Source organism: Rhinolophus sinicus, linkage group LG04 (genome assembly GCF_036562045.2).
Source record: "Rhinolophus sinicus isolate RSC01 linkage group LG04, ASM3656204v1, whole genome shotgun sequence".
Taxonomy (NCBI): domain Eukaryota; kingdom Metazoa; phylum Chordata; class Mammalia; order Chiroptera; family Rhinolophidae; genus Rhinolophus; species Rhinolophus sinicus.
In genome coordinates this window covers 7,976,708-7,993,116 of record NC_133754.1, presented here as the reverse complement: position 1 = coordinate 7,993,116, position 16,409 = coordinate 7,976,708, and the positions used below count along the sequence as shown (strand labels likewise).

At 40.4% G+C, this 16,409-nt stretch overlaps 1 protein-coding gene across 4 annotated transcripts in view; it reads left to right on the top strand.

The window, feature by feature from the left end:
- Window positions 1–16,409, top strand: part of AKAP11 (A-kinase anchoring protein 11) — a 48,748-nt gene that overhangs the window by 19,878 nt on the left and 12,461 nt on the right. For all 4 annotated transcript variants that reach the window (XM_019749790.2, XM_074329331.1, XM_019749793.2 and 1 more), the window contains exons 4-8: window positions 1,801–1,848; window positions 3,837–3,971; window positions 5,489–5,753; window positions 6,292–10,795; window positions 14,322–14,477. In XM_019749790.2, the coding sequence (XP_019605349.2) occupies window positions 1,801–1,848; window positions 3,837–3,971; window positions 5,489–5,753; window positions 6,292–10,795; window positions 14,322–14,477 (5,108 nt within the window). The remainder of the gene's footprint in view (window positions 1–1,800; window positions 1,849–3,836; window positions 3,972–5,488; window positions 5,754–6,291; window positions 10,796–14,321; window positions 14,478–16,409) is intronic.

Genomic DNA, 16,409 nt, shown 5'->3' with positions numbered 1-16,409 from the left:
AGCTGCTTACGTGGTGCCTTCCGAGCCCACATTCCTTGGTGAGGCCGTCCTCCTTCGATGGGACATAGAAGAGTCTTCTGGCATCTTCTAAAGCCCAAGTCAGCTTCTTTTTTCTCTTTTGCGTTCAGTAAAAGGAAACTTGAAAGAATAGAAGGAATTTCTGTCTCACTTTAGGGTGTGCGTATCTCAAAGTTTCTTTTCTCGGAAGGACATTTGTTCCTTGAGTGTCTCTTTGGTATGAGCGCCTGTGATGTGTGAGGCACTTCCCTCTACATTATCCGATTGCCCTTCCCAACGGTGGAGGAAGTTGTATTGCCTTAACTTATACAGATGAGGAGACAGGCTCCTGGAGGTTGACAACTTTCCTAGACACCTAGAAGTTAACTGTACCAATTCTGTGAAGTAGTAACTTATAAATGAATAAAGATCTTGGGGTCTTTGAAAATGCTGGCCTGATTCTGAATCATTAGAGATCAAGAATATAGTGTTGCTGAAATATTCATTATGCTGTTTTGCCTCAGTTGCTAGGATTGATTAACCATATTGCCATCATTTAAGTATTTCATATTATTATCACAGTACTTGCCTAGTAGACAGTATACTATTTTGTCTCATATGGAAAAAAAATTTCTTTCGATGATGTCAAAGACATAAAAGGTATACAATTGAAAATAACACTTTTTTTTCAGATTATAAAAGCAGTACATATTCCTTGTAGAAAAATAAGAAATACTGAAAGCATAAAAGAGAAACTATCATTAATCTTACGAATTAGGAAAAAACAAAACCATGTTAAAAAAAAGTAGCAAAAAATAACATAGAATTCCATCATCTGGAGTTACTTGCTGCTCGTACTTTGGTGTGTTGCCTTCTAGTGTTATTTGCCATGCATATGTTTATAAAAATTAGGTTGAAATTGTACGCATACTCTATGTCATTTTTCTGTAACTTGTCCTTTTTACTTAATAATGTGACATTTTCTCATAGCATTAGATATTCTTTAGAAATTGAATTTATATAAATTTCTGCAGAGAAATTTCTATATAAGGGTATTGAGAGAAGTAAGTGATGAAACCACGGGGAGTCAGTAAGGATGTGGCCTTGGGGGCCCACCCAGGGCAGGCCTCTCTGAGGAGGTGACATTTAAGTTGGGTCTTGAGGAATGACAAGGAGCTGGGCCAAGGAACAGAGATCCAGGTTGAGGGGTGCTGCTGCGAAGAACATACTGGGCATATTCTAGACACAGAAGGGGGGCCCGAAATATGTGTGTGTGAAAGTGAGGCGAGGTGGAAGGCAGCAGCCCCCAGGCTGTGGGGCGCAGTCAGGACTCCACTGGGAAGCAGGGAAGCCTTTGGGCAGGAAAGGGACGTGACAGTGACAGGGACAGGTGGCAGAGGCCTGTAGTGCAGACAGGACGTGGTGGCAGGGGGATGGACAGACATGCATGTACGTGGGATGTTTTGGGAGCAGCACTGGTTGGACTTGGTATGAAGTGGGCGTAGGAGGATTGAAAAACCACATTATGGAGCCAGATCTTTGGTGAAAAACCTTTGTAATCACCTTTCAAAAAACCAGTCATCCTGTCCAAGAGAGCACGTATTTATTGACTTTAATTGAGGTATAATTGACACAAAGCATGATATTGATTTCAGGTATACAACATATGATTTGATATTTGTGTGTGACAGTCCACGTCTTAATGCTGTATGTGCTGTTTCTTGTTGCTCGTCTCTGTCAGTAACCTAATTGAGGTAAAGCTGTACAACTGTAGTTAACGGAGCTCTATCCTTTTTTATTCAGGTCACATTTCTAGGTTTTAATGAAGAAACGGACGCTGCTCACATACAGGTACGGTGATCCATTGACCTGGAAAGGACTGTGAGGGATTATTTGGAATAGATTTTGAGACAATGAAAAAGCTGCCTTATTAGCCCCAAATTTACACTGAACTCCTCTGTTATCATTCCTGTGTAAAGTTGGAAGATGACATTTTGAGATCAACTTTTGAGTGTGCTTGGACGTTTTCACTTTCAGCGTTTTCGCTGAGTGTGCTTGTGTGGAAAGCAGTTTTAGGTGAGAAGACCACAGAAGTCGTTTATCTGAGGAGGCTGCACACCGCAGGCTAACTTTTTCTCTATCCTGTGTGTAATGTAGAACGTAAGACTTGTTTTTTAATTTGGATCGGTTTTATAATCTGACTTCACCAGTCAGATTCTTATATTTTCAAATGAGAGTAAAATTTAAAAGGTAAATTTTGTATAAAGTTCCGATCAACCCATGCAAAAATGTCAGCCTGTTTGATTTAGGCAGGTGTTACCAGGGGGACTGATGAAGTAGAGATAAGGATCAGATTCACAGTCGCATCGAGAGCGGCTGAAGCTGCTGCTGTAGCTGTGCCTGTGTTCTGTGTCTGACCTCGAGCGGCTGCTTAGAACTTGTGGCCGCCATGTTCCCCGTATGCCCGTAAAGGTCTCCTGATGGAAGAAGAAACAGCACTGTTCCGTTTGTTGTGTATGTCAGTGCATGTCAGGTGGTGATGAATGAAAGCTCTGCTGTGTGTCTTGGTGGTACCCTTGCCTGAAGGCAGTAGTTCAGGAGAAGGCACAAGAGGACATAGTCCTGAGAATGGAAGGCTGAAAGGAGAAGTGTTCCACAGTATTTCTCTCTCTTACTCTACTTCCTCTTTAAAAGCTACTAATAAAACCCGGTTTATAAAGGAAAGTACTCTGTGAGGGTTCAAGGACGTTAATAATTCTTTAACTGGGTAAACTGTTTACATAAAAAGGACAAATGAGAAAAAGCTATTTTCTTTCTTTTACCTCTTCATTAAATGATCAGTTGACGTCTAGTACAACACTTTGGAGAGTAAGAGCAGGAGACTTTTATTTTAAAAATATAAAGCTTAAGTAACCAAATAAGTGCATTCTGCAGTTAAGAATCGATGATGAAGGGGCGGACGGCTGGCTCAGCTGGTGAGACCATGAGCTCTGGGCAACAGGGTTGCCAGTTCAATTCCCACATGGGCCAATGAGCTACGCCCTCCAGAACCAGAATGAAGACAATGAGCTGCCACTGAGCTGCCAGGTGACCGGATGGCTCAGTTGGTTGTGGTTGGAGCACGTGCTCTCAACCACAAGGTTGCTGGTTCGACTCCCACAAGGGATGGTGGGCTGCTCCCTCTGCAGCTAAGATTGAACATGGCACCTTGAGCTGAGCTGCCACTGAGCTCCCAGGCAGCTGGATGGCTCAGTTGGTTGGAGCACGTCCTCTCAACCATAAGGTTGCCAGTTCTGCTCCCACAATGGATGGTGGGCTGCGCCCCCTGCAACTAATATAAAAAGGACGACAACTTGACTTGGAGATGATGGGTCCTGGGGAAAACACACTGGTCCCCAATAAAGTCCTGGAAATACACACTGGTCCCCAATGAAGTCCTGTTCTCCTTCCCCAATAAAATATTAAAAAACAAAACAAAAAAGTCCAGTATGAAAAATTTCACAGTTAAGCCTCAGGTCTGCAGGTTGACATTTGCAACTAAAAACTATTAAGTGCCTAATTGTCATGGATGTATGAGGTACCATGGGAAATTTTTTTGTAGCTTGATATTAGTATTTAAAAGGCTACAGACATAGCAGATGTTAAACTACTTTAGTACATTTTATTTTTGAGTTTTTAAAAAATTGATTGTGGTTGATAAATGCTTATGTTGACTATTATGAACTGGAAAATTTATTAACTAGTGGGCCTTATGATTTTGGGATTGGACCCACGTTATATGAACCTTAACAGAAATGTTATTCTACAGTGTTATTTATTGTGTTATTGTTTTAAATTAGGATTTAGCTGCAGTTTCTTTGGAACTCCCAGATCTTCTGAATTCCCTGCACTTCTGCAGTCTAAATGAAAATGAAATTATTTGTATGAAGGATATAAATAAATCATCAGATATAAACAATGGTTCTCTAAATGAGGTAACTTTTATATATCATTTCTAATGAGTTTTTCAGGGCAAATTTTCTAATGACATTTGATAGAGAGTATTAAACTTTTAAATGCCTGGATGAACCAACCAACCTTCCTTCCTTCCTTCCTTCCTTCCTTCCTTCCTTCCTTCCTTCCTTCCTTCCTTCCCTCCTTTCTTTTTCTTTCTCTCTTTTTCTTTCTCTCTCTCTCTCTCTCTCTCTCTCTCTCTTTCTTAATGCTATCTTAAGGAAATGATTCATAAGAAATCTTAACTCATGAAGCTTTGAAATCACTGAAGGATAGAGTAATTTTGGTTATAGCTTTCAATTAGATTTTCCATGTGTGAAGTTTCATAAATGGTATGCAAGTACAGACTAGTTTTTTTTTTTCTGGAAATTATTATTTCTAGATTTCTTGAACTTCTAGCTTTGTATAAGTAATAGGAATTTCCCCTTTATGGCCAATTCCAAATTTATGTAAATATTGTGCTTTGTGTTTTAGAGAACGTACTTTAACTCATTTTCTGGTTAAAAAAAAATTCAATGTAAAGTGGACATCTGCAGATGTGTTTTTTATTTTTATAACAAAAATTGTTACCATTTCAGACAGGTGATTAGTTTTATAACAGTCAGTTTTTAGTTCTTTAAGTATTGTTTTATTGATAATGCGTCAAAGAAAATGTTTTGCATATTATACCTCCTAAAAATTGAATTTTAGTAGGTTTAAAATTTGGATTATTTATTCCAAATATAAAATACTGTGTTCATTTATGAGATCTGTACATAAAAGTAGGACTGCTCGCCTCGTTTCCTTAATTACATTTTACTTTATATTTACTTTGTTTTATTTGCTAGAATATAAGAGGTAATAGCTATTTAGTTTCCAGTTTTTTTAATAAGTCATTTGTAATATTTACATTTTTAAAGATAGTATGTATAGTATGTATGGAAAAAATCTGATGACTTGTATTCTTAAACAAAGCTATATACCTTATTGTAAATTGTAATACTATGGAAATTTAGGTAAAAGGAGGGGGGACGGTTCTCTTATGCTAGGGGAAAAGGTGATACCATGCTGGAAGTTACAGGAAAATGAGATACAAAAATAGAATCTGGTTCCTGCCTTCAACCAGTTTACAATGTAGTTGGTGAGCTAAGTGAATGACTAAATAAGAAAAATCACAGGGCTGTCCAGTAACGTAGGAAAACATAATTGCGGAAGGAATGGATAGTAAGTTCTGTAACAGTTAAGGAGATAGAATAAGGAGAATTTCAATAACCTGGATAAGAAAAAGATGGGAGGAAAAGAGACTGGGGAAAGAGAAATGTTGTGCTGAAAGAACGAAGAAAAGAATTAATCATTACAAAATCAGGGAGCCTTTCCAGATGCATGCCTTTTCTTCTTTTTTTTTTTTTCTTTTTCTGAAATTGTGTTATTTCTAGGCTTTACTTCCAGATAATATGTTTTGTATGCATAATATACTTTGAAATTAAAATATTTTTTATCATTCTTCCTCTTTTCCAAGAGTCATTATTCTGGAATGCTTTGTGTCATGAGAGTGTCCCCTACATTACCAAGACTCAGAGTTGATTTTATCTTTAGTCTCCTGAGTAAATATGCTACTGGGATACGCTACACCCTGGATACATACCTGCGTCAGAAGCACCAACTGGAGGCCACTATTGAAGATGATGACGATACTAACCAGTCCGTGTCATCCATAGAGGATGACTTTGTCACAGCCTTTGAGCATTTAGAGGAAGAAGAGACTTCGAAGCCATACAATGACGGTTTGTCCTTTACCTGACTTTTTCTTGAAATAGGGAATTAAAGTTCAGTTTTAAAAGTTTTAGGGCCGACTTACTCAATTGAAATTTATTCATTTTAACTTTTTTCCCCATTGTCCAAGAAATTAATTTTCTTGTGATATTTACGTTCATTGCTATCTGGTTTTTGGTTTTACTGTTTCTGTTCTTATTTTGGTAGCACTGTTTACATCATTACCTCTAGTGTTTGGAACATGCCTAGGTTCAAATTTGAGAGGAATTAGCTGGCAGGAATTAGTGTTTCTAACACATGTGATAGCATACTAAGCCTTCCATAGACCACGTATTCCCAAATGTCACATAAAATGAAATTATTTTAGTCACAGGTATATCTGCTTTCAAGTGTGACTGGGGATGAATCTGTAAAACAACATAGTTTAGAAGACACTTACGTTACAAATAAATATTTCAGGCTTACAGTCTACTTATTCCCAATGATTTAAATGAATTTTTAAAAACCTCTGTCTAAGGATAACTTGGTTATGTTACTCTTTTCCTGTAGGAGTGAACATTTCTGCACTAAAGAGCCAGTGTGATGCTGCTTCACAGACGACTTCTGGTCACCATTTAGAAACCCATGATTTAAGGATTCTGGTTAGCTCTGGGCGGCAGAAGTCGTTGGCTAAACCTTCAACTTCCTTTAGAAATATTCTGGGACGTAAAGAACAACCTGTGAAAACATCAGTCACCACATCAGTTTCTGAGCCTTGGGTCCAAAGGAGTTTCTATAGGTCATCTAATGCTTCAGATAAAGGTGGTGATACACAGAAAATGGTTTTTTCTTCTTCTCCTGCCTACTCCTCTGAATCAGAGTGCTCAAGCCCCAGTCCTGTTATATTCTTAGATGAAGAAGGGTATCAGAAAAGTTTAAAAGCAAAACTTGAATTACCTAAAATTCCTGTGATGAAAGATGACATAGAGGATTCAGACTCAGAAGTGAGTGAATTTTTTGATAGTTTTGATCAGTTTGATGAACTAGAACAAACTTTAGAGACTTCTTGTCCATTTCTAGAAGATCCTGTCATAGGGAAGCCATTGCAAAAGAAAGGGCACAAACATGAAAAGCTTGGTTCTGTAACCACTACAATGAACCCTCAGAAATTCAAGTTTGATCGTCCAGCTCTCCCAGCTAATGTTAGAAAGCCGACCCCTCGGAAACCGGAATGCCCTTTCAGTAATCTGTGTGATGCCCCAGGGTCCCCTCGCCCGGTGAAGACATCCAGGGAGGACAGTGGCTTGTTTAGCCCCATTCGCTCCTCTGCTTTTAGTCCTCTTGGAAGCTGTTCACCTGCTGAATGTTGTTGCCAGACGCATCTTGGTGGAGATAGGATTCATGAAAATCATGATTCTATTTATGATACCTACGAAGATTATGCGAATAGCATGTCATGTGAAGTTCTGGGCTCGGTTCTTCATACCCAACATACTAATGCAACATCAGATGCTAATAGTATTAAAAAGGGAGAAAGGAAATCCATGGCTCTGAAGAGGGGAAGCCTCGATCAGAAAAGTAAATCTAAAACTAAGTCCTTAATGATTAAAGATAGCATTCAGCAATTTGCAGTGGACCTTGTGGAAAGAAGTTTCGGCGGTGCATTTAAAGACTTGCAGAAAGGAGTCTCTTCATGTACCAACGCACTGTGCCATTTAGCCATCAAACTGACATCCTCTGTGTTTCAGATGGCGTTCAGTGAACTGAGAAGGCAGCGTGCGTTTTCACTGAAAGAGCGTGCCATTAGTGGGCTGGCCAGTTTTTTGGTGAGTGAAGCTTTATCAAATGCCTTCAGAGATTTACACTACGTAAGGAAGCAGATGTTTACAAACACAGTCGCTGGGTTTGCCGCAGACCTTGCTGAACAGCTCGTTTTCGAAGGCATCATGGAGGTGTGTCAGTTTTCATATCCTCCAACACCCGCATCTCCACAGGGCCGGTCATTTGCTTATGAAGACAGAGTCGTGAAGTCATATGCAAAAGATTTGTCTGAATCCGTAATACAGGAAGCATTCATTGAGCTCTCACATGCTGATGTGACCTTTACACCTTCAGCAGCAGTTAGTGTTTCTACAGATAACATAAAGTGTGTGAGTGCAGACAGTGCAGTGCCATCCACACAGACCTCCACATGTCCCCCTGCTGCTAATAATCAAGCAATTATGCTGACAAAGCCAATGCAGGAATATCAAAAAGCATACACAGTACAGCAGGCCTTGTTTTGTACTTCTGGAATCGTTACTTCTATTCCAGTGCCCTTGGCAGGAAGTGCTCTTCTCCCGTATCACTTTTCATCTAACACGCATCAGGCAAAGTCCCATCTGTCATCTGGTGAGAGTAATTCGAATGGCAGTGATTCTATTGAAGCATGTGTTTCCACAAAAAACAAAGAAGAGAAAACAGCTTGTCTCCGGAATATTTGTTTATCTTCAGAACACAATCCAGGTAACTACAATGATTTTAAAGCAACTAATGATGATACTGAAATGCAGAGCTCTTCAAAATTAATAAGTGATCCTGTGATTATTAGCAACTTTTCTGCAGCAATGGTGCATACAATAGTAAATGAGACTTTAGACTCCGTGACATCGTGCAAAGTGACAAAACCTGTTGATGAACACACAGATTGTTTAACTAAAACAGCCAAGGGAAAACCTTTCTACTGTGATCAAGTGACACTGCAGCAGGGTGAAACTAGCAAAGAGGATATGTTTGCTGATCGGTTATCGAAATCTGTTATTAAACATTCTATAGATAAAAGCAAATCAGTGATCCGAAATGCAGAGAAAAGTGTGGTACCCAAGGAAGGCTTGCCTGTTGAAGAAGAGTCGCAATTGACCTTGGAAAAGTTTCCCAAATCTCTTGATTCTCAAGCTCACTTAACTCTCTGTTCACTTCCAGTAGTAAAGGATTGTGTTGCAGAATGCAAGGGTTTTACAGCCCATGGATTTTCTGTAGAGACACCATCACGTTGTTCAACTACGGCAGGTCAGAAACTTGATTTGAAGGAAGTTGCTATGGACAAATCAGTGAAAAAGTGTAATTTGAATAATACTACAGCACCTGAGCACTTGTCGTTTGGGCAAGAAAGCCCTTTTCCCCATTCACATACTTTCTCATCGACAGTGCATACGTGTGTGGATGGTTTGCATGTGGAAGATAAACAGAAAATCAGGGATGGAAATGCAATACCTGATACTCCTCCATCAACGCCTCTAGTACCGTCCCAGGCTAGTTCCGAATGGGATTTCAAGAATTTAACCAAAAAGCTCAAGGGGGAGTTAGCAAAAGAATTCGCACCTGCTACACCACCTTCTACACCTCACAACTCATCTGTTGGTAGTTTGTCTGAAAATGAACAAAATGCTATTGAAAAAGAGGAGTTCATGTTGAAACTCATGCGATCTCTTTCAGAAGAAGTTGAAAGTGGTGAAGGTGAAGAGCATCCAGCAGTGGCTGTGAAGTCAGAGCTCTCAGGGAAGAGAGTTCAGTTCGCAGACGCGTTAGCTACGCACGTCATTTCTCTGGCAACTGAAATGGCAGCTCTCCATTTAGATAACAAAACAATCCAGAACCCCAAGGTTAAAAGCCCTTGCTTAAATATGCAGAGTCAAAGAAGTGCATCCCCCCCTTTTGTAAATCGTTCCGATGAAAATTTACAAACCTTATGCAATTTTGCAGGTGATATGGCAGCAGAAGTCCTTACGGAAGCTGAGAAAATAGCAAAAACTAGGAGTTGTCTGTTGTTCGGGCAAAAGAAGAACAGTTGTTACGTTGACGGTGACCCAGATTTTAGATCAGAAGAGAAGCTGGAGGTAGAGGCTGTCGCACACCCAAGAGAAGTTGATCCATTTATTGTTTCATCACCGTTACGCTCTTCTGTGTCAGGTCTGACATACAAATATCCCAGCTGTGAAAGTGTGACAGACGAGTATGCAGGTCACATTATCCAAATATTGAAACAGGAAGGTGGGGACAGGGACTTACTGGTGGATCAGTATGCCAATCGCCTTGCTTATCGATCTGTCAAAGCAGGGTTACAAGAAGCAGCTAAGTCGGCCAAAGTGACGTGCAATTCAGACTTGACCCTCGTGCGCAGCTCACAGGTGAAAGCCAACAGTGAACTCTTCATGCTCTTAAATAAAGAACCCCGCCTGGAAGCGGAGAAAAGAAGACAAAGTAAAAGGAATGGAGGTTACCTTTGTAAAAATCCAGCTTGGGAATGGACACGGGACGCAAACAGAAGTGATTGCTCTGAACTGTATAGTTTTTCGGCCTCTCTCGCTCACTGCATAACAAGGGATGCTCAGAAAGAGCTGGGCGTGCCTACAGGTGGCTTGCCAAGATCCTCAGCCTATTCTTGCCTTTGTGAAAAATCCAGATGTGACGAAGATACCACGTCGCACGTTGAGCCAGAATTTCCTCAGTCTCTTCAGCCTTCCTCCCAGAGTCACAGATTTTGCCACAGTACAGGCGGCTTAAACGGGTGTGGTCACGGGGAGAAGGTTGCTCCTGCTGTAGAACAGTATGCGAGAAGAGTGGTGGATGACACGTTAGGGCTGAGTTTGGGATGCGCGGTTTTCCACGCGTCTGAGACCGCAAAAGCGGCAGAGAGGATCACTTACACAGACAAGTTGTCACCTCTTATAAGTCAAGCTTGCAGATACTGTGACCATAAAGAACTCCATGACTGCCGTGGAAATTCACCTCCACCCTTTTCCCGACAGGATTCACTTGCTTGTAGTAAGCCAGTTTCTAATTCAAAATTTGGCAGCATCTATCAGAAATCTAGAATTTTTCATCTTGATGTCCCTCAAATTCATGTCGATCTTGATAAGACAGTGCTTGCTGAGATGATAGTTGCCGAAGCTATTGAAAACGCAGAGAGAGAGCTGAGCAATACCAGTCTGGCGGCCGACAGTGGCATCGGACAAGATGGTGTTAGCTTCGCTGAAAGCCTTACTACAGAAATAATGACCTCAGCGATGATGAATGTTGGACGTGCTGTTAGCAGGTACAGTTCAGGTTTCTTTGGGGTCTTACGATAAAATGAAGCGTTACACTCCATCATGTGTGTCTTAGGTCCTGCTCACAAAGGTAGGATTATTTTAACCTCCATTAACAAAAAAATTTCCCTATTACAGTTGTGTATTGTTTCATATCCCCACATAGCACTTTCACACACCTTGTTTCATTATCCCACAATAGCCCTATGAGGGAAGGTAGTAACCATTTCCGGAGCTAGAAGAAGAGGCCAGTCACCTTGCCCAAGTCCACGGAGCTCGGGAGTAGGGAACGCTCAACCAGAAACAGCTGGAGAATTTTAGGCAGCAAATACACAGTATCGCCTTGTTAATTTACTATTCGGAGATTACATTTTTATACAGCACTTTCTTTTTTCTGTTCACAAAGGTAAGTTGTATTTTTGTTTTTGTTTTAATAAAGAGCATAATTTAACCGTCGTGCGATTGGGAAGAAAACAAATTCTCCAAATACTTCACCACGGCCACCAGTTCTCTCAATAGGTCAACATCTAAGGGGACAGCTCTTTTTGGTGGTCCTACAGTGTCCTGTGCTTCAGCAGCTGTGTATTATGCTCAGAGATTCTAACACCTGAGTGAAAATTTTCACTTTTAACCTTCATTCTCCCTGGGAAGACATCGAGACTAACTTGTGTTATTAGTTTCTAAGATTACATTTGTTGGTCCCACTGGACAGAGAAAAGGCCCTGTGTGCAGGTGGAATTTAATTGGATCACATGATACCTCAGATTTTTTAGTAGCTTTTGTCAGAGCGTTGACAAAGGCTGCTGCTTTCCTGCACCGTCTTAGAATAGGGAGATGCAGTTTGGCCAGGATGCCTTGAAAATAGCATCCTCTTGAGTGACAGATGCTGTAGGTTTCTGGTGAACTTGCGGAGGTCTCTTTCACCATACTCAGGTAGCCTTCTTTCTCCCAGACCAGGTGTAGGCAAACTGTAACCCGTGGGCGAAAACTGGTACGCGGCTTGTTTTCATGTGGTCTGTGAGCTAAGGATGGTTTTTATATTTTTTAAGTGTTTGAAAAACATCAATAGAATACTGTTTTGTAACATGTGGAAGTTATATGAAACTCACATTTCAGTGTTCACAAAGTTTTATTGGAACACAACCATGCTCATTCATTTACGGCTTGTCTATGGCTGGTTTTATGTCCCGTGGCAGAGTTGAGTAGTTGGAACAGAGACCTTATAGCCAGCAATGCCTAAATGTTCACTCTCTGTCCATTTATAGACAAAAGTTGGACATTTGTCCTAGACCTACATTTTCTTTGTTCATGACTGCGTATCTGTTCCTAATAATAGACATAAGAGTTAATAAATATACAAATGAATAAGTAGCAACAGTAGGCAAGGCCTTTCCATAATTGAAGAACTTTCCTCAAACAAAAGTGGCCTCAGGCTGTTTTAACTGTTTCCCTGCCCCCTCTTCTATCCCAGCCTCAGGAGGAAAAGCGACTCATGGCCTCTGGTCATACGCTAGCTTAAGAGTCTAAGACACCCCCCCCCGCCACCCCCCCCCTCCCCAGGGCCTGGCAAATGCCTTTACTATGATTCCTCAGTGTTGTCACTTTTCCTCCTTAGAGCTGGGTTGGGTGAGTAGATGGATCCCTGGAGTTCTTTCTGTAAGCCAGTGCTGTCTAATTCCAACTTTTTATCCAGGCTGGTAGAATATTTCTTTGTATTTCTTTTTCCTCTTTCTCTTTTTTCCTTAATAATTGTTGTAGTCAGCTCTGTAAGTGCTGACTATTAAAAGTTGACTGGGTGTATGTACCATGTACTGTTTCTCATTTTCTCTTCTAAAGTTAAAATGGTTTGTCTTTCAAGCTTTAAGAGGGATTCATTCAAATGGATTATTTTTAAAGGTATTATTTGGATTATTTCACTAGTATCCCTCTTCTTATAAATGTTTGATTCATGAAAATAACCATAAATATTTCACAAAGCTGTAATGTACAGAGGGGTGACACGTGAGTGTCAAATAGGTAACTATATGACAGTGCATTTTTAGAAGAACAAAATATCTAAACTATACTCAGAGTTATTTTTTCAGAGCCAAAATAACCTAGCAGTTATTAAAAAAACAACAACTCATCTCTGGACCCTGTCTAATGGGTCATTCGCCAAAAACCATTAGATTGTGGCACATATTGGGGAAAATGTTAAAAAAAAAAAAAGGTAGCCCTGTATTATGGTTCAGAAGTGTAGTTTGATGTCCCCTGACTGCCCAATATGATTGGCTGGTATATCTTAAATACAAAATGTATTATCTCAAAGTGCTATTCTAGGGACGGGATAAAGAAGTAAGTAAAACAGGCAAAAATACGTGTTCTCTTGGACCTTATGCTTTATAGTAGAGTAAGACAGACAATAAGTAAAATGTGTAGTATGTCACACGGTAACAAGTGCTTTGGAGGAAAACTAAAGCAGGACTGGAATTAGTGCTGGTGGGTGACAGCAGGTGGGGGTGGTTTGCAGTTTTGAACAGGTAGCACAGAAAGCAAGTCTGACAAAGTAACGTTTGAGCAAAGAGCCAAAAGTGAAGACGAGAGAATAAGTCACATGAGAATCGGGGAGGAGGTTTCCAGGCAAAGGGGTGGGACTGCGTGTTGGGGAAACAGCAGAGGGTGGAGTGTGGGAGCCAGCAGAGGAGTGGGAGAGACGGTGGTGGCTGTCAGAGGGTGTGCTGGTAGAACGTTGCAAGGATGGGACCCTGACTCCGACTGGTGAGAAGCCACTAGGAGATTTCGATCAGAAGATTAACATTTTCCCTCTTCATGTTTAAAAATATCACTTTAAACTGCTATGTTGAGAATAAAATGAAGAGGGGGCAATTACAGTAATTGAACAGTGAATGGCCTTTCTTGTGAAGATGGAATAAAAATATAAATGTGAAGTGTTATGATGCACACTCAAAATCTTGCAGAGATTTGGCTGGTTTGACTATTAGTGGCTTCACTGACAGAACTAGAATTCCATGAACTACTTTTTTTGTTTTCAAAGCCAGAAAAAGTTTTTTTTTCCTTTTTCTCTTTCTTTCCTTCCTACCTTCCTGCCTTTTTTCTCTTTTCTTTTATCTCTTTCCCCTCCCCTCCCCTCCCCTCCCCTCCCCTCCCCTCCCCTCCCCTCCCCTCCCCTCCCCTTTTCTTTCATACAAATAACAGCACTGTCTTAAAAAGCAGATGATAAACTTAGGAACTTGCCTTCCCTCATCATGGTCCCAGTTGAAAATATCAACTGCTTTAAAGAGAATTTAGATCAATGATGTACTGGGGATGGATCCGTAGTAGATTAAGAAGGTAAGTGAGGGTGTCGGTGGGGACCTCAGTTAACGTGGACATTGATATGCTGTCCTGCAAGTGTCTCTGTTAGCAGATACCGCTGGTCTGACTCTGAATATTATGTCTTGTTTTTGTCATCTGTGTCATCAAATGGATAGTCTTATGATTCAGAATCTGACGCTTTGGGGTTGAATTTATCTTTCTTGTTTCTTTTATTTTTAGTCCAAAAGAAATAGAAGACTTTCAGTCAACTGAGGCTTTGGGGAGCCTTCAGCTGAATCTCAGTGTTGCGGATGACAGCTCTGGTAGCTGGTCTAATTTAAGTTTCGAAGATGACCACCAAGATGAAAGCAGCAGTTTTCATCATCTAAGTGAAAGGTAACTGAAATTTTATGTGCAATTGCGTAGTTTAGGTCCCCACACCACAGACATGAGCTACCAGTTTATCTTGAGTATCATTTAAAATTCTGAATTTCAAAATCTATCATTATTTTCAAAATGTACTCTATTACTCATAGTATGTTTCTAATGGTTTTTGACATTTATTAAAATAGTATTAGCTGAGCTCCTTTTCTCTGGATGTGCCAAGAGTTGATTTGAAAAATGTTGCATACACTTGATTTTACCGGAACTTTAAGTTTTCCCTCAACTTTTCATGAATTTTTGAGGAATTTTTCTGTCTCACTTTAAAGAGGGTGCTTTTTTTCTCTTTTTCTTTAGAGGATAGTAAAAAGGACAGTTGTCTGTAAGAGGCATCAAAATGGCCCTGTAATTTTCTTGATATTAGTTAAAGTAGTGTTGTGTCTGGGAAGGATTGCCCACCCGTCCTGCTGCTCGGGAACAAAACGACCCAGGGCACTTCCATCTGAATGACTGGATATCCGTAAACTCCTTATGAAACCAGGGTTTTGTACAGCAGAAGGCACTGCCCTCACATAGAGCTTTTCTTAGTTAACTTTATTCATAATAACAGTCTTTGATACATTTTATTAATTGTGATACAATTGTTTCTTATATTCTTAACTCTAGAAAGGCATTTTCTAACTAATAAAATTCCATAAAATCTTTATCCACATTAGCGGATACTTGGAAATAATAAATACCATCCATAGATGAGTTTAGGGAGAGGAGAGGGTTCTCAGAAAGGACCCTGCGAGGCTTCAGTTGACAGAGCCTTGGAGTTGACTTCCCAGGACGGGGAGGTAAGAGACCAGTGGAGGAGGCGGAAGGGAAAGGAAGGAAGGGAAATGGCCTTTCGCCTGTTAGAACGTATCGTCTCAGAGTATTTGGTTTGATGTTGGGTTAACCAGGAAGTGTTAATATTTTTATAAAGTATCTATTTTTGTCATAATTTCTTAAAATGTGGCATAAACCCCCAATATTTTTAAAATCTAGATAAAAATGGCAGTCTTTAAAACTGGTAGTGGGGAGTGGGGAGTAATATCACAAATCATCAGGTGGCCCTTTTCCATAACTTTATCTAGAATAGAATAGTAACACTTAAGTTCTTCTCTCATCTTTGAGAAACACAGGCTTCTGGAATTTCAGTGAGGGTTGACGTTGCTTAGGCAATCCTGGTGCTAAAATGAGAGCGCTAGGGTCAGAGGCTGGAAGCATTGACAGGACTGTAGTCAGGTGAGCAACTCGAGGATGGTGCCTAGTTTGGTGAGAAGGGCGGCGTCTGCCAGGCTCTGTGCTTGGTTCTGTCCTATTGAGCGTTGTTTTATGAGTGATCTGGAATACTCATTTGTGAATGGCTCACAATGAAGACGAAACGATAAGCCCGTTAACAGAACCAAGGTTCAAAAAGACCAAATTGGGCTGAGGCTGAAATCATTATGTTTAACATGGGTAGATGCATTTAGGTTCAGAAAATTAATTATTTAAATTCAGGATGGGGAAAACTTGGCTTGATAGCATTTTGTCAGAAAAACTCCTGTGGTTTTAATCGACCACAGTCTTAATAAGAACTGTTATGCTCTGTGTTATTACAGTTCAGGCACAAAGGAAAAGTGAGTGGGGCTCATCCAGGGTAGGTATGCTTGTTGGACATAAAATTTTCAGGGCCTCACCTCCCGGAGGTTAGGATTCACTAGGACATTGGAGCATCCCTAGAATCTGCACGCTTAATAAATATCTCGCGTGATTTTAATGAAGGTGATTCAGAGAACACACTTAAGATACATGGCCCTACATGCTTCGTCTTTTGGTGGCATGTGCAGCAGGAACTGTTGTTTTCTGGTACAGAGATCAAGGTAGGAGATTAAAGACTAAAGTGGTTTGGACATACGTTACTTTCCCTCTAAGTAG